The 21410-nt window shown below is 43.8% G+C and overlaps 2 protein-coding genes across 3 annotated transcripts in view; both read right to left on the reverse strand.

Annotated features, from left to right (window-relative positions):
• msraa (methionine sulfoxide reductase Aa) overlaps nt 1-10305 on the reverse strand; it is a 30626-nt gene extending 20321 nt beyond the window's left edge. Inside the window, exon 1 of the mRNA XM_068342628.1 lies at nt 9967-10305. Within this exon, the coding sequence (XP_068198729.1) occupies nt 9967-10102 (136 nt within the window). The 5' untranslated portion in view covers nt 10103-10305. The remainder of the gene's footprint in view (nt 1-9966) is intronic.
• An 8183-nt stretch (nt 10306-18488) lies between these two features.
• The window catches only part of ift172 (intraflagellar transport 172), a 29996-nt gene continuing 27074 nt past the window's right edge, over nt 18489-21410 (reverse strand). The window contains exons 42-48 of one of the 2 annotated variants that reach the window (XM_068342089.1): nt 21215-21334; nt 21021-21116; nt 20313-20372; nt 20045-20143; nt 19524-19677; nt 19119-19210; nt 18489-18961 (exon numbers count right to left, since the gene is read on the reverse strand). In XM_068342089.1, the coding sequence (XP_068198190.1) occupies nt 18872-18961; nt 19119-19210; nt 19524-19677; nt 20045-20143; nt 20313-20372; nt 21021-21116; nt 21215-21334 (711 nt within the window). In that variant the 3' untranslated portion in view covers nt 18489-18871. Of the gene's footprint in view, nt 18962-19118; nt 19211-19523; nt 19678-20044; nt 20144-20209; nt 20373-21020; nt 21117-21214; nt 21335-21410 lie in introns of those variants that run through there. The other variant, XR_011038918.1, reaches the window with a different exon arrangement.

Here is a 21410-nt window from a genome sequence, read left to right on the forward strand (position 1 = left end):
TCGTTCTTTACCACGTGTTGGTGGATGGATACGACATCAGTGAGACCGCAACTCGTTCTTTACCACGTGTTGGTGGATGGACACAACATCAGTGAGACCGCATCTCGTTCTTTACCGCATGTTGGTGGATGGATACGACATCAGTGAGACCGCATCTCGTTCTTTACCACGTGTTGGTGGATGGACACAACATCAGTGAGACCGCATCTCGTTCTTTACCACGTGTTGGTGGGTGGACACAACATCAGCGAGACCGCATCTCGTTCTTTACCACGTGTTGGTGGGTGGACACAACATCAGTGAGACCGCATCTCGTTCTTTACCGCGTGTTGGCGGATGGATACGACATGGGTGAGACCAGATCTCGTTCTTTCCCAAGTGTTGGCGGATGGATCATCATCGTGTCTTCTCCTGACTTTTGCGTGTCTTTTTCATATTTTATCCATGTTTACGTAACATATATAATTAATAATACACAGGTAAAGTCTGCATGTCTATTGGTTAATAAGAGGTGTTTTGTTTTTTCATAATTTTGGGGATTTGGGGCTGTTTTACAAGGCTGGAACGGATTAAAATTATTTTATTTTAAATGGAGAAATGTTTGATTTATAATCCAGTCACAAACAGATTTGAGTTTGACTGTAGATTGAAATTTTACCAAACTAATACTACTACTACTTTCCCATTGTCATCCATTTCTCTCCCCAACTTTCTGTAAATTTAAACCCCTACATCCATCTGGAGCCTCCAGCTCCCCTGCTGAGGAGAGGAGCTACGACCTGGCCTGAACATCCAGAGCACCTCCCCTCCCCCCGGAGCTCCAGACCTGACAGTGATGAATGGACGACTGCAGCTAATGTCTGGTGAGGGTATATTGAGGAGTCGACACACATTCGCAGAAAAGATTGCCTCAACGGCTACGCAATTAAATCTACAAAGTAACCTTCCCCCTTCCTCCCATCTCTCTCTCTCTCTCTGATTGCCTGGTTGCTTCATCTTCCCCCTGCCCCCCCCTTGTTATCATCCTCCCTTTACATCCTTTTCCACCCCCCTCCAACTATTTCTCCTGCTACGATGTTTCTCTCGCCCTCCATCTGAGACTCTCAATTTGCTTGTGTGATTGCCATCATGGTTTTTATTACCAGCCATCATTATTACCATCAGCGTTATCCTTATTGTTCTGCTGCTCGTCTCACAACACACAGGACATAAATAAATGTGTGTGTTTTAATAAATTCAACGGGTTTCAAACTAAAAAGGTGGATGTTGCTGTTGAGACGTATTGTGTCTTTTGTGTCTGGTTGCTAGGAGGACGACATGACTCTAAAGTTAAAGCTCATCTGTACATCTCTTTAAATTAGCAGTGTTCACACTTGGATTGGGTGCTGATGGTGGTTGGGCTGGTTGTTTTAATGACGGATCTTTAATTGGGTGTGGATAGATTCATTCAATGATGTTACATATGTGCATCATGGTTTCCTTAAAATGTAATATGCACCCTAATGTATGAAGTATCCTGTTAACTTAAAATAAATAGTAGACACGCAACAAATTAAAACATCTATAATGATCTTGTTAATGTGCAAAAATGTGAAAAATAAAAATATAGAGGACATGTTATTCCATCATGTGTCGCTGACAAACACAACCTGAATTATGCGATTCTGGATACTAGACACTGAAATGAATAGAAACTAACAAGACTGAGATAAGGAAAATGACAAGAGTCATCTTTAGAACACATGACCCCTCCAACCCCGGTAAACACTACACTTATGTACGTGACATGTTCTCAACAAAAACGACTAAACGCTGCAGGTGACACAGGAAAGACCAAATGACCACATGAAGTCTGACATCAGAGCAAACTGTTCACTCAGTCTGAGATTTACTGAGTCACTTAACATGGTGTGTGAAATCTGAATCTATGGGGTGTTAATGTTACACTGCTCAGAGGGGGCAGTGGCAGAAAGGGGAACTACGGTAGCTGGACATGGCAGAACTCGGTAGTTCATATCTACCAATGTTGATAAGTCAGATGTTCGTATCTTGAGGACTACCTGTAAAAGTGTGATTCTTGGCAGAACATTTGGGAAATCAAATTAAGAGTTACATCATCTTTTCAAGCTGCAGCTAGAAAAGAACTCCTCAGCCCAGACACGGAAAGAACACTTCATGCACTTTGCACTATGCTAACAATGGACTGACGAGACGCTTTGCGTTACGTCTCTATACGAAAGACATTCACTGAAATAAAGTCTGTGCAAAATCAATAGGAAAAATGTTCCTATTGACAGACTCAATGCAACCATCATCAAACTCTCGTCTGATTCAAGCAAACCAACCTTTCAACCTGTTGAATTATCGGTGCCTTTAGACGAAACAGCGCTGACATTGAATGCCTGAGCGACAACACAATTAACCTCTCCGCCTCGCTATCTCTGCCTCTATCTTTTCATCTCTGCCTCTCCTCCTTCCTCCGCTGACTTCCCTCATCTGCCATGTCGCTCACGTTCTCCTCCCAAACGACCGTCACTTTGCCCGTCAAGGTTATCAGGCGACTGTGTAAACAACAAAGAACTGCACTGATGGGGTGATACGCACACGCTCCTTCACTGGAATCCCTCGTGGTCGCTGCACAAAGGTACAGGTGCTGAGGAGTGTGAGCCACGGTACACTCACTGAATACCACATGGAAGGACTGATACAGGTGTGTGACACCAGAGCCTCCTGATCAGCGGATAGACGAGCAGAACAGACCATCATTTACACCCTGATAAGGTGGTGTGAAAGTACTGGATCTGCTCCTGATGAAACAGAGTCAAGACGTTTAACATAAAAGAAATTCCACCCGAATAAATACAAAATGTTTTAAATGCTAATTTTTTTTGTAAGTCATAATTTTATCCAATACTTAGAGGACTGTGTAATCATGATCAACAGTCTGATCCAGAACAGTCCAATCAGCACCAAGGTGACTCTGTTTGATTTCCATTAAGTTTCTAAGTTAACTCCAACAATAGTTAACATCAAATAGATATTAACTATTGGTGGAGTTAACCACCTTCATGCAGTGCTTCATGAACTATTAATTACACACATGTAAACAATCTCAGTATGAATTGTTGTTGACTCAAGGAATTTAAGTCTTCTGATTTATGAGGTATTATTGAGTTAAATGTGTAATTTTTCCCCACATGTGGCGCCTGCATAGACAGAAAAGTCAACTTTACACATAGAATGTTGAACGGGCACCACAGGGTTAATAAATGTGGTTTCACTAGTGTTGCGAAACTACTTCATTTAAACGGCTACAAGCACAATGGTGTTACAGTCATGATTATTTCATGATTACAGCTAGTCCTCAAGATACGAACATCTGACTTACGAACATTCTCAGATACGAACAATCGCATGCAGCCACATCCGACTACTGCAGTTCCCCTTTCTGCCACAACCCCTGCTGAGCAGCGCAACATTAACACCCCATAGATTCAGATTTCACACACGATGTTAAGTGACTCAGTAAATCTCAGAGTCAGTGAACAGTTTGCTCTGATGTCAGACTTCATGTGGTCTTTTCTTCTTTCCTGTTGGCGTCATCGACAGCGTTTAGTCCTTCTTTTCTCCAAATCTTAGTGAACTTCTGAGCAGGAAGCTAACCCACAATGCATTTCTGTTCATGGAGACGTCCAGCAACATGGAGACTGAAGACAACTAAGGTCAGGTTGAAAGTTAGAGCAGTAATGTAGACTATTGACTAGCGGCAGGAAAACTGTCACTACCTGCTGTTAGTTCTTATTTTATTAATTATTGACGGGTCGTCTTCCTGAACTCTGAATGTTTTTCTATTTGATGTTAACTATTGGTGGAATTAACTCAGAAACTTAATGGAAATCAAACAGAGTCATCAAGCATGAAGGGGCGTGTCTGACTTTTGGTGGAACACCTCAGTGGATTAATGCTGGGCTGAGCCTCTACACCCCCCAGGAGAAACTTCATTCAGCAGAGGTAGAGATGTTCAGTTACATTACGGTACTACAGTAATTTATATCATTGTTTTGTTTTAGAGCGGCAGAGTGGTGCAGTGGGTAGCGCTGTCGCCGCACAGCGAGGCGGTTCCGTGTTTGCATCCCGCTCTGTGTGGACTTTGCATGTTCTCCCAGTGTCTGTGTGGGTTCTCTCCGGGTTCTCCTGCTTCCTCCCACCTCCAAAAACATGTGCTTCAGGTCAATTGGCCATTCCAAATTGCCCGTAGTGTGTGAGTGTGCGTTTGTCTGTGTCTCTGTGTGGCTCTGCGGTGCACTGACGTCGCGCCCGAAGGTTCCCCCACCCCAGCTCCACGTGACCCGCTACAGCGAATGAAGCGGTTGACAATGGATGGATGGATGTTTTCTTTTTATGTCCTGTAACTGACATAAAGATTATCGACTGAACTTAAATAAATAATAACTAACATACAATTCAACTTACGAACAACCTCCAGGACCAATTATGATTACAGCTTGAGGACTGCCTGCGAAACGTCTGGATTTTAACGGATGACACATGATCTGCTGTGATTGGTCAGTTTTTTGGCTCCTCCCTTTGACTGCAGTCATTTTAACATTATTAATAACTCACACGTCATGAAGGCTGAAGTACCTCAGCTCTTGCTTTAAAAAACATGTTGTTTCTGCATGACGTGAGGTGTGAGACAAGTACATTTACTACATCACTACTACATCACTACTGGGTCATTATGTACATGAATCACCTTTAGTATGACCCCCCCCGCCAACAAAATCTGCTATTATTGTTAATGTGATAGCCAATTGATAATGGTGCTTAAAGTTAAAAGTTCTACTTATTATTATTATCATTATGAACAACGTTGGAAATCAATTTATGATTTTTTACTATGAAATAATCTGCTCACGTTCTCCAATAACTGATTGTATCCCGTGAGGTTTGCAAAATCAATCAGGAAGTAGTCCACAATATGGTGACTGTTAACCATCTGAAATCAGTAGTGGTTGGTTAATCGCCAGCAGCTACAGCTCACAGAATTAATGGTGAGTTGGACTGCAGCTGGAGTCGCTGTGAGCAGTTTATATAAACGGAGCCAACACAGCTGGCCCAGAGGATTCTGGGTCTTAAATTAGCTGCAGCGAGCGGTTAACAGAAGCAGGTGCCAAAAAACAACTTTACTTTTCACAATAAACTCGATATCCTGAAATTGCAGTCTTATTAGCACAATATCAGCCCTGATATTTATATGATCCTCTGCAAATCCTGCATGTTAAATGACACATTTCACTGCAAACTGTAATAATATCATTTTATACCTCCTAATTAACAAACAGCTGCTGGATGTCTGAACACATCTGTGTCGGCTGTAATGAGAACAACTTCTTCATTAGGCCTCACTGCTGTCTTCTACCATCTGTGTGTGTGTGTGTGTGTGTGTGTGTGTGTGTGTGTGTGTGTGTGTGTGTGTGTGTGTGTGTGTGTGTGTGTGTGTGTGTGTGTGTGTGTGTGTGTGTGTGTGTGTGTGTGTGAGTGTGAGTGTGTGTGTGTGTGTGTGTGAGGGTTAAATCAACTATGACTGGTAATACAGGATATGTCAAGAGTTTTGTATTTGCGGGGACAATATTATGGAGGATCTGTGGAAAGTCAAGAGGGGAGTCAGAGTTCTCTCCCCTCCACTTAATTTCATTTCACAGCTTCATGTCTAAAAATCAAAGAGGAGAATATTTACTAGAAGTAGAAAGTTACAATTTCAATGTAAATAGAGCAAGACCTTCATGACCAATGAGAGATCAGAGCAGCTAGAAGCGCTGCAAGCAACAGTAAATATATAGTGTCTTAGGCTAATGTTAGTTAGCATATCACTGTCAAAGTTCTTACACCGACTTAACAGAAGGTTCTCCACGCCCATTTCTTCTGTCGGGTTGTTTTCCAAAGAATGCAGTCACATTATTCAGGTTCTGACACCGACTTCAGAAAACAGGTTAAAGCTTCAAAATCCAAAAACACTGGTAGTGAAGTTGCTGATACACTACAATAAGACCCCAAAACAAAATCCTGCTTTATTGTCTTTACTCTCACTGAGGACATTCATTGTGAAATGATCATGTTGTACTAAAGACAACTAAAAGCAGTAACTGTGATCATGTGATCATCAGGAAACTGTTCACTCAGGAAATGAATGAAGTAACTTGTTGGCTCGTTTCCTCTTCAGCTTCCATACAAACAGACAAAGTGTTGCTACCCCCTGCTAGTCGCTGAAATCTGTCACGGGTTCATTTTTGACCTGGATCCACAGTCAATACAGGAGACACTGGGACATCACTGCTGAGTGTAGTAGAGCAAATCCACGTCCACATTCACCCGCACGCATGTCCATACTCAATCACACCCAACGGCACTGGGGCTGACTGAACCCTTTAACCAGGAAATAACTTCCTCACGCCTGCCTGGTGTTGATCTACTCTATACAAAGACAGCTGGGCAAACTACCTGTTCATCTACAGAACATCTACGACTAGTTCCTGACAGTAAAACCAGTCATGTGTCATTCTATGTACAATCCAGTTCAGTATCTCAAAGCGAATGGCTCTTTTTGAAAGTCAAGCAAATCGACAGGCTATAGCTAGTCAAACCGGTCCAACAACAGGGATTTACCTGCTTCAGGGCTCCGGCCTGCTTCACATCCTTCATGTGCTTTTGGTTTCAAGATAAAACCAAACACCATGTTGACATACAACAGACATTTAATCTCTTTAGAGTTAGCAGTTAAACTGGTACAAAACCATTTTCCTCTCATTGCTGTCAGGAAACTGAATAAATGTGGTCAAACCGGTCAAAGAGGCCAGCTAGCAATCTTCCACAAACCTCTTGCTTGCTGCAGGCTTAGCCGTCATCTGGCAGCATCCAGACTAGATCTATCCTGATCTAGTTCAGACATGTTTGCTTATTCAAAGGAAATCAAATCATTTCTGGACATCGTTACAATTAGAAGTCAATTTATCACTCTGTCTGTGAAAGCAGTTTGGGTCCAACGGTTCCAACAGCGAATACCGCTCCGAAAGAGAAAACCATCCGACTGCATTTTGGGTTCCATCGAGGGCCTGTTTTTGGTTTCCATCCTTGTTTCCAAAGAAGTTCTTCTCTTTTTCGCAGACGAAGCACAGCTCATCCTCCAGAACCACAGCGACTGGACGTTTCTTGATTTCCTCTGGCGATGTCGCCCTGAGCCACGCAGACAAAGGAAGGGAAGCGTTGCCAAGTCTCTCCACTGCAGGCATGGCTAGTCCACTCCTGTCTACTCCCTCGCCCTTTCTTCATCTCTGTCGACTGTGTCAGCGTTCTCCACAAGCTCTGGCCATGCTGCAACATGCCTGTCACCTTGCCTCAACCCATCCGTCCACCCATCCATCCATCCATCCATCCATCCATCCATATCATCCTTCTGTGGTAGATTCCCATTCCTCTAATCCCTTCGTTCCCCCACCCTTGCTCCCCAAGCCAAACCCAATTACCCAAAATTTTACCCGAGGTAAATTTTGAATCAAACAACTCGCAACTTGAATCAAACAAATCTCTCCATCATAAACCTTAACTCTAACGGTCCACTCCTGTCACCTCAGCATTTCACTGCAACTCCACAAAACTGAACCCAACTTGAACTGAGTCAGGATATCTTCACCAACTAGTTTGTGTCGTCTTTCGCTATTTACTGATGAGGGTGTGTGACAGAGTGTGTGTGTGTGTGTGTGTGTGTGTGTGTGTGTGTGTGTGTTCACTGCCAGTACAAACCTATTCATCGTGTGCCAGGACTCTGCACCCTCACTTCTAGTGGAGAGGGGGCAGATTGGAGCCAAATGTCCCAAATGCCAGCTCAGTTTATACACACGAAAAACTATTTCACACAATTCACACTTTCGTGTACGTCGTCTACGTGTTAAACTGATAATTATCCCCCAGAATGAATAAACAAATCAACAGATGTGTGGATTAAATGTCAATACTGATGTTTAATCTTAGTCGTAAAATTACGTATCAATAAAGCTTCCTTTCTTCTTGTCCCGATAGGGGTCGCCATAGCATGTCATCATTTCCCATGTTAAATGAATGCTCATATTTGTTGGACAAAGTATTTTTTATGCTGGATGCTCCTCCTGCTTCAACCCTCTGAATTTACCCAGGCTTGGGGCCGGCCTACAATTGACACTGGCTTGTGTCCCGTAGGGCTGCAGATGCTGGGATTGAACCAGGGGCAGCAAACAAGATGATTATTATTTTTCAATGTCTTTAAATTAAGGTCACATTAATGACTAGGCTAACTATAATTAAATCTGATCCCACAATGCAGTGTGTAATTGTCAATGTTTGTGTGTTCATCCATCCGTCCACCAAATACAGTGCCTTGCGAAAGTATTGCCCCCCCCCCACCCCAGAACTTTCGCAAGGCACTGTATCTTTACAACCGTTGCAGATAGAAAGATGAAACAAAAAGCACATGACTCAGGCAGCAAAGGGGATGAAAAAGAGAGGATGACCTTGAAAAAACCTGGTCAAGGTCAAATTTCAACTTTTGTCCAGATAGAAAGATGAGGGAGAAAGCCAATGTGAGTAAGACCATAGATCAAAGCTAGTGCTCTGGTCTTCTACTTCTTTTCCTCTGGGATTTTCCCTTCAGGGGTCTCCACAGCCAATCAGTGTCCTCCATCTAACCCTGTCTTCTCATCCTCTTCTCTCACACCAACTACCTTCATGTCCTCTTTCACTACATCCATAAACCTCCTCTTTGGTCTTCCTCTAGGCCTCCTGCCTGGCAGTTCAGAACTCAGCATCCTTCTACCAATATATTCACTATCTCTCCTCTGGACATGTCCAAACCATCTCAGTCTGGCCTCTCTGACTTTATCTCCAGAACCTCTAACATGTGCTGTCCCTCTGATGGACTCATTCCTGATCCTATCCATCCTGGTCACTCCCAAAGAGAACCTCAGCATCTTCATCTCTGCTACCTCCAGCTCTGTCTCCTGTCTTTTCCTCAGGGACACTGTCTCCAGACCAAACAACATCGCTGGTCTCACCACAGTTCTGTTCATCATCTCTGGTCTGAAATATTTTCTATCCTGAAATATTTTTACTCACATCTCAGGAACCGGGTAAGATAGAACGACGAAACAAAAGGCGTTATATTCAGCGAGGCAAGGGGATGGAAATAAGATCACAACCTTGACCTTGAAAAACTAGGTCAAAGTTACATTTTCACTTCTATACCTTGTAACAAATGTAACAAATGTAACAAATGTAACAAATGTACACCTGAGTGACAAACGTAATTTCCCCGAGGGGATCAATAAAGTGTTTCTTCTTCTTCTTGTCAGGTACACATCTGTGAAGCCTCATGACAAACAGAATGCACCAGTAACATGTTGGATCATGGATCTATTATTCAATGACCCTGATCTATTAAAGTAGGTCAGGGTAAAAATTTTAATTAAGGGGTGTCGCGGGATATTGCAGTCTGTTATTACCTTGTTTCATTTTGACATTGTTTTACAACAACCCGAACTTAAAATGGGTGATTTAATGATCGATTACTTCTGAATAACCAACTAACTAACTAACTAACTAACTAACTAACTAACTAAGCCTTCCTTCCTTCCCAGTGGTTTCATGTTATAACGCGTACAGGTACAGCCTACCGTACACCTACAGTACACACTATTCATGTTCAGTTATAAACATGAATAGTCGTCACCGGCCGCGTTCGAACACGTAACGTCTGATCTGGAACCTGCGTCACTAGCTGACCCTGCTGTGTAAAGAGAAGCACGAGTGGGGGCCCACATCCACGGCCAACGCCCCCGGCCCCCCGGCCCCCAGCCCCCCAGCAGCCCCTCGTCCCCCGTGGAGTTGTACCGCTGCTGCGGGTTAGCATGCTAACGCTAACCGGGGGACGGTCCTCACCGGAGACTCTGGTGGCGTCTCCCCGGCCGGGCAGCGCTGTCTCCCGGGTCGGCATCTGAGCTTTAGTCGCCATGTCGCCCATCGCTCTGCTGACGAGGTGACGCCACAGCAGCCGGAGCCCGGAGGAGGAGACCATCGACCCGCGAGCAGACGCCGACCGCCTCCTGCCGTCCACGCAGGCTAGCTCAGTTAGCCACGTAGCCTGCTAGCAGACGCCTTACCTAACGACCCGCAGCCTCACACGTCACTGCTTCACTAAACCACGTGACAAACTCAAGGCCCGGCGGTCAAATGTGGCCCGCCACATCATTTTATGTGGCCCGCAATGGCATAAAAGGTCAGTGTCTAAAAATAAATAGGTCAAGCGTGCTTTGGTCCAAAACTACATTTCCCACAATGCAGTAGTTCAGCCCATTTGACTTTGATAATCATTTTGATTAAAGTTAACGTCCTAACTTGTGTCTGATGTTATTTTTCTTTATTGATTGATAGTTTGATCCTTGATTGATGGAGTTCTGTGGGTTTAATAACCTGACAAATTAAAAGGTTTTATGTTATAACAGAGAAACAAGCAAACACATTTTTCTGTGTAACTATCATGTTTGTAACTTGAATAAGTAATAAATTTAGTTATTTCAAATTAAGGAGTAGTTACATTTATGTTACATCACATTTAGTTACATTTAAAAGTTACATCTGGCCCTTTTAGGACAGCCGTGATGCTGATGTGGCCCTTGGTGAAAATGAGTTTGACACCCCTGCACTAAACTAACAGCACTGAACGAACTGAATCGGAATCACATTTTCCATTATTTTTAAATGCTTTTTTAAAATAAACCAAATAGATTTCACCACTTTGGACAACTGGATTCAGAACATAATGCTGATTTGGGAAATTACAATATATATTTCACAAATGTGTCTCAGAATAATTCACAGTAATACTGACACAGAAATATAATGGTGCATCCAAGAAATCAAGCAGATTCAACATGTTTTCATGAGTGTGTGGAAGGTAAGAAGTTCTATGTGGATTGGAAGAAGAGGAAAATCCTATTCTGTTGACAACTCACAAACTACTGAGGCTCCACAGCTGGTGTTGATTGTAAGGAGTTTCCAGTGTTAAATCAGATACTAATAACTGGATCGGTGTGAGGCAGACCCTGTGTACTGATCTCATGACAGCGTCTGTACAGTATGGTAGTGACACATGATCCAACAAACGACAGGGTCCTCACAGGGACTCTGAACCTGTCTGTGTCGTCAGGATGGTGGAACGTCTTTGCTTTGATAGCTTGACCTATGATGGTCTGCATGTAGAGACTGTTGACTAATAGACAAACTACTGAACAAACAAATTCAGTGATGACTACATGTTAGATCAATGACATATTTTTAGTTTTGATAGTTAACAGAAGATGAATCTCATGTGTGTTTGTGTGCAAATGTGCAACATTTTCACAGCAGACGATCTACAAATGTCAGAAACCTCACATATAACCCGCTCCACCGTTCAAACTAACTAGTTGTGTTGAGGTTGGTCGGACACAATGAGGTCCCGTTCGATAGAGACTGATTATTTCATGGTTGGTAACGACGCAGTCAAATGAGCACACAGCAGCTCCCATTAGTCTACTGGTTCCCAGTACGCTGGGGGATGGGGTGGGTGGGGGGACAGATGACGAGCCATATGGTCAGATGGAAAAACCCAAGAGGAAAACTGCTCAGGTTGGAAGAAGTACAAATTTCTGTGTCTGATTATTCCTGTGTGAAAGTGAGAATCGTCAATAATGCAGGAGGCTGGTGCGTAACTCCACTTTGCTCCAAAGAGGAAGGCGGCGTGGGGATCAGGGTTCACACCGTGGAGCATCTGTTAACTCAGGGACGTTCACCAACGTCCTCACCATCTCTCCTCTGGACCTGTCCAAACCATCAGAGTCTGCTCTCACTTTGTCTCCAGAACATCTCACCTTGACTGTTCGTTTTTGAAGATGAAGGTCCGCCAAAACTACAAATGAGCAGCCTCAGAAGCAAAACTCAGGTTCAACCTGAATTATCAACTTCTGGCTGAACACGAGCTCAGAGCTTTGTTTTCTTTTTGTTTTCTTTTTGCTTCACAAAAGGAACACGTTTATGAAGATTTGAATGTAACAGTAAATTATACAGCGTTCATTTATCTGGTGGAGATGAGGTCCATCTCGTCTTGTTCTTCCTCCTCATCTACTGGAGCTTAGAAGACGTGCAAACAGGAAATCAATCATCACAAGAGAAATATCTTTATTTTGAGTATTTAGCAGGTCTGAGCCAACAAAACATTCCTAGCATTTAAAAAAAACTCTTCATTTTACATCATATTTGATTAAATTCCTTGTTGCTGTGAACAATGGACCGTTTCTTGAACCCACTGAGGTTAAACTGCTGCTAATGAGAGTTCAGTCCATATTTGGGCATGTTTCTCTTGGTTTCCTGCCTGTTAACAGATAATGGTCGTGGCTCCATAGGAGCCCAAATAAAACGGACTTCTTTTGACAGAATCTCTACCTCGTCATTTCTTCCCTCCATCATCAGAAGATGAAAAGAAGGGAGCTGAAGCTGGAGCTGAGGATGTCAGCCATCTGACTCCCTCTCTTCAAAGGACCACCTCCTCCTCCTCCTCCTCCTCTTCCTCCCCCTCCTCCTCCTCTCTCCTCTCTCCCCCTGACTGCGCCCAACTTGTCTCCCTCCATCCATTTAGCTCCTGTATCCACCTCCTGCCGCACCAGCACCGAGCCTCCTTCTCTGTAGGTTCAGGATGCTGCTCGTCTCCAGACCCGGATGGATTTGGACTTTTTCCAGATTGAACAGTTGGGGTTTAAAAAAAAAATCAATCTTTTTTTCCCCTTTTTTTTAAATTCAGCTGTGGAGGAAGGACGGTCCGACCTCCGCATCCCCTGCAGCATCCCTCCGCTTCCTCCGCATCCTCAGCATCCTCTGCGCGGACATCCAGAGAACCGCACCGCGCTGCGCGCACAGGTCAAGTGGGTTTAACGCGTAGAATTGATCACCGGACGACCAGAACCTGACGCATCGGGTGTGTTTTACAGTCCACCGACCGTTTTTTGTTTGTTTGTTTGTTTTTTGGCTGCATCAAACCGGTAATCTGTCCGCTGATGCTGCCAACAGAAAGAAAGCTGCGCCATTTACCCCGCGCCCCGCTGCTGAAAGGTATTGTTGGTCGGTTTTCACGCGCAATCCGTGGGCCTCCACGGTGATCCATCTAATCCTTATGTGTGTGTGTGTGTGTGTGTGTGTGTGTGTGTGTGTGTGTGTGTGTGTGTGTGTGTGTGTGTGTGTGTGTGTGTGTGTGTGTGTGTGTGTGTGTGTGTGTGTGTGTGTGTGTGTGTGTGTGTGTGTGTGTGTGTGTGTGTGTGTGTGTGTGTGTGTGTGTGTGTGTGTGTGTGTGTGTGTATTGTTTCCACACTCAACCTGGTGCGGTAATCTCCGCAGTGAGCCGTGGAGTCCTGCGGGATTTTCTTTTTTGTGTTGCTGCCTTTCAGCCCAGGAGGCTCTCACACCCACATCCCAGTCAAACGTTCTGGAACACACATGATGTCATATCTACTGAGCTTCTGCTGCATTATTGGTGTTCTAATGGTTTAAACCAACACAACCATCTTTATTATAGGCCATCATCTACTGTAATGTAATGTGGCGGGCCCACGGAACTATTAATTATATTCTAATTTGCGTCATTGCGCGTAGGTGCAGGTGCTGTAGACATATTAAATAGGCAATATTGGCTCCAACAAAGGCACCTCCCACCCCCATCCTCCTCATTTTAGCCTACATGAGCTATCTGGGTCATTAGCATTTCAGAGGTTAATGAGACTGCAGATGGGTCCATCTCCTGTCCTCCTCCTCTTCCTCCTCTTCCTCTTCCATAGAGCCTTTTAGCTGCTGCATTCCTCCAGCTGCAGGATCAGGAATTAGAAAGTGGATGAGGAATATTCCTGATGTTTTTTTGGAGATGATAGGACTGTGTGCTCATGTTGGGATGAAGAGTCCAATTACAGCAGCATCAGCATCAGCAGCAGCAGCAGCAGCAGCAGCAGCAGCCCTTCCTCCCTGCAGCTGTCATTAATGCAGTGGTGTATAAGAACGTGCATTATGGCTGCTGCTGCTGCTGCTGCTGCTGCTGGATAATGGAGGATAATGTTTTAATGGTCCGCAGTGCTGCTGGTGTCTTCTTCTGAAGTTGCATCCTCATCACTTTTAAGCATTTTCATGATTTTTTTGAAAGCAGCGTTCGAGTTAAAGGATAATATAGTGATAATATAGTGAATGTATTTCTGTCCCACCTAAAAACATTGGCTTTGTTCTACTGAAGAGCTGCTTTGTAAATGTCACAATGCCATCTGGTTATTTAAATCAGAAGAAGAGAGTAACACATCCTTTAGTACAAACTGATTCTCACTCCAAGAAAGAAATGATAACTGGAGGCTGCCTGGATGCTGCAGAAACATGTCCATGAGATCATGTTAAAAAGCACTGGTCCCAGTTAGACTCAAACATCCAGTGTGCTGCTATTTCTGATCATTATTTTTCGTAGCGGGATCTTTAACCAGTCGCGCCGTCAATTCTGACCTTGGCTTGGAGCTGGCTCAGCATGTCGCCGATTATGTGGAGGTCAGCGGGACATCCTTGACACTTTATCATGGATGGACACACACACACACACACACACACGCACGCACGCACACACACACACACACGCACGCACACACACAAACACACACACACACACACACACACACACGCACACACACAGAATATGGATCTTTATGACATCCTCCTCAGGCTTCCTGAGGCTGCAGGAAGTGACAGAGCACTGCAGAAAAACAGAGAGCTGAATAATGTACCATATTAAATATTAGATAGATAGATAGATAGATAGATAGATAGATAGATAGATAGATAGATAGATAGATAGATAGATAGATAGATAGATAGATAGATAGATAGATAGATAGATAGATAGATAGATAGATAGATAGATAGATAGATAGATAGATAGATAGATAGATAGATAGATAGATAGATAGATAGATACTTTAATGATCCCAAGGGAAATTCAGGATTAACAACAACCAACAACCGTCAGTAGAGCATTCAGAGCTCTCCTGTGAGGGGTGGGGTGAAAGTCGGGATGAATCTCAGTGACTAACAGATATTAAATGAAATAGTGCTGGAAGAAATGTTTGAGCTGCATGAAACATGACAAAATGTTAAAATGAGCTGAGCTGGACCCGGGGGGGGGGCGTGTGAGCGCTTTACAATGTGGGTCGCCTCTCCTCGTGTTCACAGCGGACCTTGATTTAAATCTCCATACAATTAAGGCACGCGGTGAATGCCAAGAGAGAGACTGAGAATCAGCAGTGAATTCTGGGGGGGGGGGAGAAAATCGTGAAAATGACCCAAAAAATGGACTGAATTAAGATGGTGGACTCAACTGTAGCTGGGGGTGCTTTGACTGGTTGTTGGAATAATTCACAGACATCATTTAGCAAATAAATGTACTATTTGACAGAATATCTAACAGGTTTCAATACATGTTTTGTTCATTTTCCCATGAATTGATTATATAAATTACAGTAGTGTTTGTGTGGGAGCCTGATGCTCAGGTGTGTGCACCTGTCAGTCAGCTCCGCCCGTTCATCAGCTCCATCAGACACATTCTGGGGAGATGACGGCTGTTTGCAAACGTCGGAACGGCTTTAAAATTTTATGTCCTAAAATTATCATGATTTGATTTTGATGTAAAATTCATTTATCACAACATAAAGTTTAAAATCTTTTGAACTCAATTATTTGCGTGATGAGAGTGCATCACCAATGTTTATGTGTCTGCTCTAACACGACTCTCATTGGCTCACGCTCTGACATCATCACATGAGGAATCCGCCCACATTCACAGTTTTAATGAGGTCCAATGCTGTCCAGCACACAAGGCCCATAATGCACTTGGAGATAAATGTTAATCATTTAGGTTTAGAATAAAAGATTAATTACATCATAAGTAATGAGGAAATATTTTCTACACTATAAGACGCACTGGACTATACGGCGCCAATGGCTTATTCTAAAAAATTCTTATATAAGGCGCACTGGATTATAGGACGCACCGTCGGTTTTGATGAAAATTAAAGGCGTTTAGGTGCAAAATACAGTAAATATAATGTTCACATTTACACGTATGAAAGTGAAACAGTACAGGAAACAGTTGGGCTTCTCCCACCTGCTTTGCTTCAGAAGCAGGAGAAGCTGTGCAGTCTGACCGGTGCTGGTTCTGATACGCAGAGAGAGACAAGAAGACGCCAGATTAGAGTTTAAACCAGATGATGGGGAAGATTTCGGACCTAAACTTCGTTTCTCAATGTGAAATCCACATTTTTGATCTGTAAAATAAAATAGGGACCCCTGGGGAGTCTCAGTTCCAACTTTCGTTCACGTTCATCACTTCTCCTGAAAAACACGTTGAGGTTATGATGACGTTCAGTCGCTGATGTCCCAACATGGATGCAGCGTGTGAGGATCGGTCATACGTGTCCTCAGCAGCCAGGTGATGGTGTTCAGCTGCAGCAGAGCAGGAAGCCTCAGTGATCGCCTCCTAATGCCTTTCCCCTAAACACAGGCTGCTGGTATTGATCGCTGATGTACAGCTTCTCTGCCGGGAAGGAGGCGATGTACACAGTAGGCTGTGATGTAGGGTCAGGAGCTGCAGCCCCGGTATGGGGCTTTCCAGAAGCATTCTGGGACTTATGTTGTCAAGTCAGATGGAAGAATCACACTGACTCCACTGACAGGAATCTGTAAAGATGAATAAATTCCGTGGTTGACTGTTTTCATCTTGTTTGTGCTTTAAATATGGTGATAGAACCAAAGGCCCGTTGGACTTTGATTTTTTTAATGTGTCATTGTTATTTGCAGATTGTCAGGATCTTATTTCTCCAGGTTTATTGTTAATGTGGGTGAACCAGCGAGATTATTCGGTATGAGACAAAGCATGAATACAGTTTCACCCATTAGTAGGTTATATTTCAGTCGAACATGATGTCATTATCCGATTTTATTTAATCTAAAGTAAGTAAGCAATTTTTTAAATAAAGTTCCAACTGTGTAAAGTGTCTGATGGGAATACAATTAAATAAAGGAGGTAGTTTTGTCTTTACTCGCTGTTTTTTGTCTTTCTTCCTCTTTTCTTACAGCTGTTTTAATTCTTGAATATTCTGCGAGTTCTGAAATACTGAAACATGAATGTCGTCTTTTCTTCAGTGGTGTGAGGCGTGTGACACCGTCGTACATGTGAACTTTAACGGGACAATGATAAAACTCCTCTGATGAGATAAGAGCGTGAACACAATAGTGCGAGCCTACACCACACACACACACACACACACACACACACACACATTGCACGGGATGATCTTAGTTCAGCAAACACCAACGGTGTTTTCATACATCAGTGACGCACAAAACATCAAATACTGTAATATAATCTAGTTACAAAACCTGAAGCTTATCACCTCTGCCACGTTAATTTGGAGGATTTTCCATATTTATTTGGCTTCAAAACTGTGTTGATTGATTTAAATAAAGTTTGTGCAGCAGTGGGTCTTTGGTCAGGAAGAGGCAGATTCAGGTACAGATTTTTTACTTAATTCAGTAAAATGAATCTTAGGAAGATCAAAATAAACCAACATGCAACACGCTTGAGGAAATGTATTTTCACATGAGTGTCTTTGCCTCACAAACAAAACGATTCTGATGAACATGATAAATAAAGTATCAGAATGACCTGATGTTATTGTGCTGAGGTTAGAATAAAGCCCAGTTTTGGAGCGTTTAGCCACAAGAATGACTTTCTCACAGAGCAACTGGCTTTGATGTCGTTTCAGTTTCCACATACAATTAAACTCTTTTAAAGGTTCCTGTTGTTTGATTTGAGGCGGTTTCCTGCTGTAACATTTATGACGTTAATAAAAAGTTCAAACCATCAGTCGTACATTATCTTTTCTTGAATGGACGTCCTGTTTTCTTTCCTTCACGTCTGGATGAACAGTCTTTGTCTTTCATGTTCTGGTTAAACTTGAACGTAAAGGAATCGTCCCAGGTCAGCGTCTGAAGACACGTCAGCTGGAGTCTGATGCATCGAGACAAAATTAGCGATAAACAACACCAGAGAGGAAACGAGGTGATGTCCGCCCTCAGTCCGGACCGTCTTCATGAGACCATCCTCTTGATGAAGCCCAAGATCTCCCAGTAGAACACCTTCTGGTTTAGACATGAGTTCCAGCCCCACCACCATCCACATGTCGAGTGCTGACAGCGGACGGGAGTCACCATTCTGAAAAGACGACTGTACACACTCAATAAATCAATCAACCTTTATTTATATAGTGCTTAATCACATCAGAAGGTATTTCAAAGGGTTTTAACAGATAGAGAATAAATCATCTGTTCACAAAACAGGAACAGGAAACATCTCAAAGACACAAGAGACAAAAAATGTTTTATTTAACAAAATACATTCCATGTCACAAACATAATAATGAATGTATCACCAGCCAAGTACAATGAACCAGTGGAGAATTTACAGCAGTCAGTTCTGTTGGAGAGGACATTATTAACATTATAAAACAGAAACTAGAGGCAGAATTCAGCCGTCAGCGGAGGAGAGAAGGGAGGGTTTCTAGTCATGATGGTGAGTTTGATGCAGAGGCAGACCAGCAGCAAAACGCATAGATGGACGCTGCATATCAAAGTAAAGTACCTACAGACATTAAGGTGCTGCTAATGAACAGAAATATATTTCTATAGTATAAAACAAAACCTCGTGTGCATCTATGGATTAACATGAGGTCAGCTGTCAGTGGAACGCGAACGTGGACGTGGGCAGGCTGCCGCACCACCTGCTGATGAAGTTCAGGACGTCCTGACACTCCGGGTTGTGAGTCGTCTGCAGGGGAACATGAACACACACACACTCAACAAGATGCAACAGTGTGTGTGTGTGTGTGTGTGTGTGTTTCATACATGTGCTATAAACCAACAGCATGCCTGTTTCATCAAACATAATTATTTCAAATTACAAACAGTGAAATGAGGTCACTGACCTTTGCGGCTGTGATGAATTTGTTCCAGTCTTCTGTGTTGGCCACCTTCCCCTCAGAGGAGAACTGCACCTTGTTCCTCAGCACTGGATAACCTGGAAGTGGAAACAAGAGGGAGGTCACCCACTCACACACACACACTGAGAAATAAACCTCACACACACTCTATGCTGTTCCTGTTCGTGTTTTGAGTCCAAAAAGCCTCAGAAAGGATTTATGGGTTTAGAATCAAGGAAATAGTTTGTTCAGATACAAAGGACAAGAAGGCATTATCTAGGAAGTCATGTGTGTGTGTGTGTGTGTGTGTGTGTGTGTGTGTGTGTGTGTGTGTGTGTGTGTGTGTGTGTGTGTGTGTGTGTGTGTGTGTGTGTGTGTGTGTGTGTGTGTGTGTGTGTGTGTGTGTGTTACCTGAGATGATGCAGGGCAGGGAGTACAGGCCCGTGGCGGTGTCCACTAGAGAGGCTTCATAACAATTCCTCTCGTCCCGCGGCAGAACCTGATCCAACCGGTTGGACAAACACACCTCCAGCACCCAGTCCCGGATCTGCTCCCTCTGCTCGTCCTGGAACACACAGGACACACACAGGACACACACAGGACACACACAGGACACACACAGGACACACACAGGACACACACAGGACACACACACGACACACACAGGACACACACAGGACACACACAGGACACACACAGGACACACACAGGACACACACAGGACACACACAGGACACACACACGACACACACAGGACACACACAGAGGACACACACACGACACACACAGGACATAGGTGTGTCAGTAACACACACACACACACACACACACACACACACACACACACACACACACACACACACACACACACACACACACACACACACACACACACACACACAGGTGTCCAGACTGATGCTGATGGGTCTCACCGTGACACACAGCTGTTTGGGGAGTCGAGCCTCACACGGGATGTCGGTCCCCACAAAACTGGAGTGGTCAACGGTGTTCATGGAGCCGTCCTCCAACAACTGGACACAGACGTCAGCCAATCAGACGAGACAACACACGACACACACTTCAGATCACTGACTCACTCGTAGCGGTCGTGACTACACACACACAGCCTCCACGTTGCATCACGGTGTCAATGAGTTCCAGCGCCCACAGCCCACAGCGGAATCAGGTGGATCTACTCACGTCACACAGGTCCAAGAAGTGATTGAGGAAGACGAAGCCCATGTTCTCCCAGCCAACAGCCTGCCGTGTTTAAGCAGAGGAACACGTGTGATTGATCTGGGTCAGTCACAACGCTTGGATTTCCAATTGTTTCTTGACCAACATATTCAACTTTTCCCAGAATGCATCTTTCTGTCTATCTAGAAAATCAATGAACTCTCCTGACTCGTTCAAGAGAAAACAAGACAGTCACAGACTGCAACATCCTGCGACACCCCTGAATTCAAAATGTTACCCTTTCTGCACCCTAAAAGATCCGAAAGTTGTAAGTTGACATTGACCTGGTTTACCAAAGGTGAAGGTCATCGTCACATTTTCTTGCCTCTGGCTTCCTCAAAATGTTCCTCTTTGTTTAGTGATTATATCTCATCAGGTTTCAGAGATGTGAACCTAAAAAGGTATAAAAGTGAAAAATTGACCTTGACCTAGTTTTTTCAAGGTCAAGGTTGTGATTTAATTTTCATCCCTTTGCCTCCCTGAAGATAACGCCTTTGTTTCGTCTTTCTATCTAATCTGGTTCTTGAGACATGTACAAAAAAAATGTACAAAAGTTGAAATTTGACCTTGACCTCGTTCTCTTAAGGTCATCATTTCATTTTAATCTCCTTTGCTGCCTGAGTAATGAGACAGAAGAGCGACTGCGTCCTCCTCCCTGATCTCTGGACCCACCCTGCAGGCCAGTCCAGCTTCGTGGAAAGCCCTGTCCACAGGGACGACCTCCGTGTGTCGCAGCAGAGACACACACAGCTTGGCTGCAATCTCAGCCTGAAAAGAAAACACGGCAGGAGAGGTTTTCACATTAATAACTTCATCAGTGCCGGCTGCAGAGAGAACACTACGGCATTCTGGGACGTTTGACGCACCAGCTGCTCGACTCCTCTGGCTGCAGATCTCGTGGCGTAGTAGTGAGCGATCAGCAGCATCCGTTCAAACTCTTGGTGAGCTGCGGATTTGGCCTCGGATGACCTGGACAAGTTCTCACACTGCAATTAAAAAACCCAACAGGGATCACAAAAAGGGGCGATCACATGGAAAGAGTCACAAATTACTGCCAGGGAC

Source organism: Antennarius striatus, chromosome 19, assembly GCF_040054535.1.
Source record: "Antennarius striatus isolate MH-2024 chromosome 19, ASM4005453v1, whole genome shotgun sequence".
Lineage (NCBI taxonomy): Eukaryota > Metazoa > Chordata > Actinopteri > Lophiiformes > Antennariidae > Antennarius > Antennarius striatus.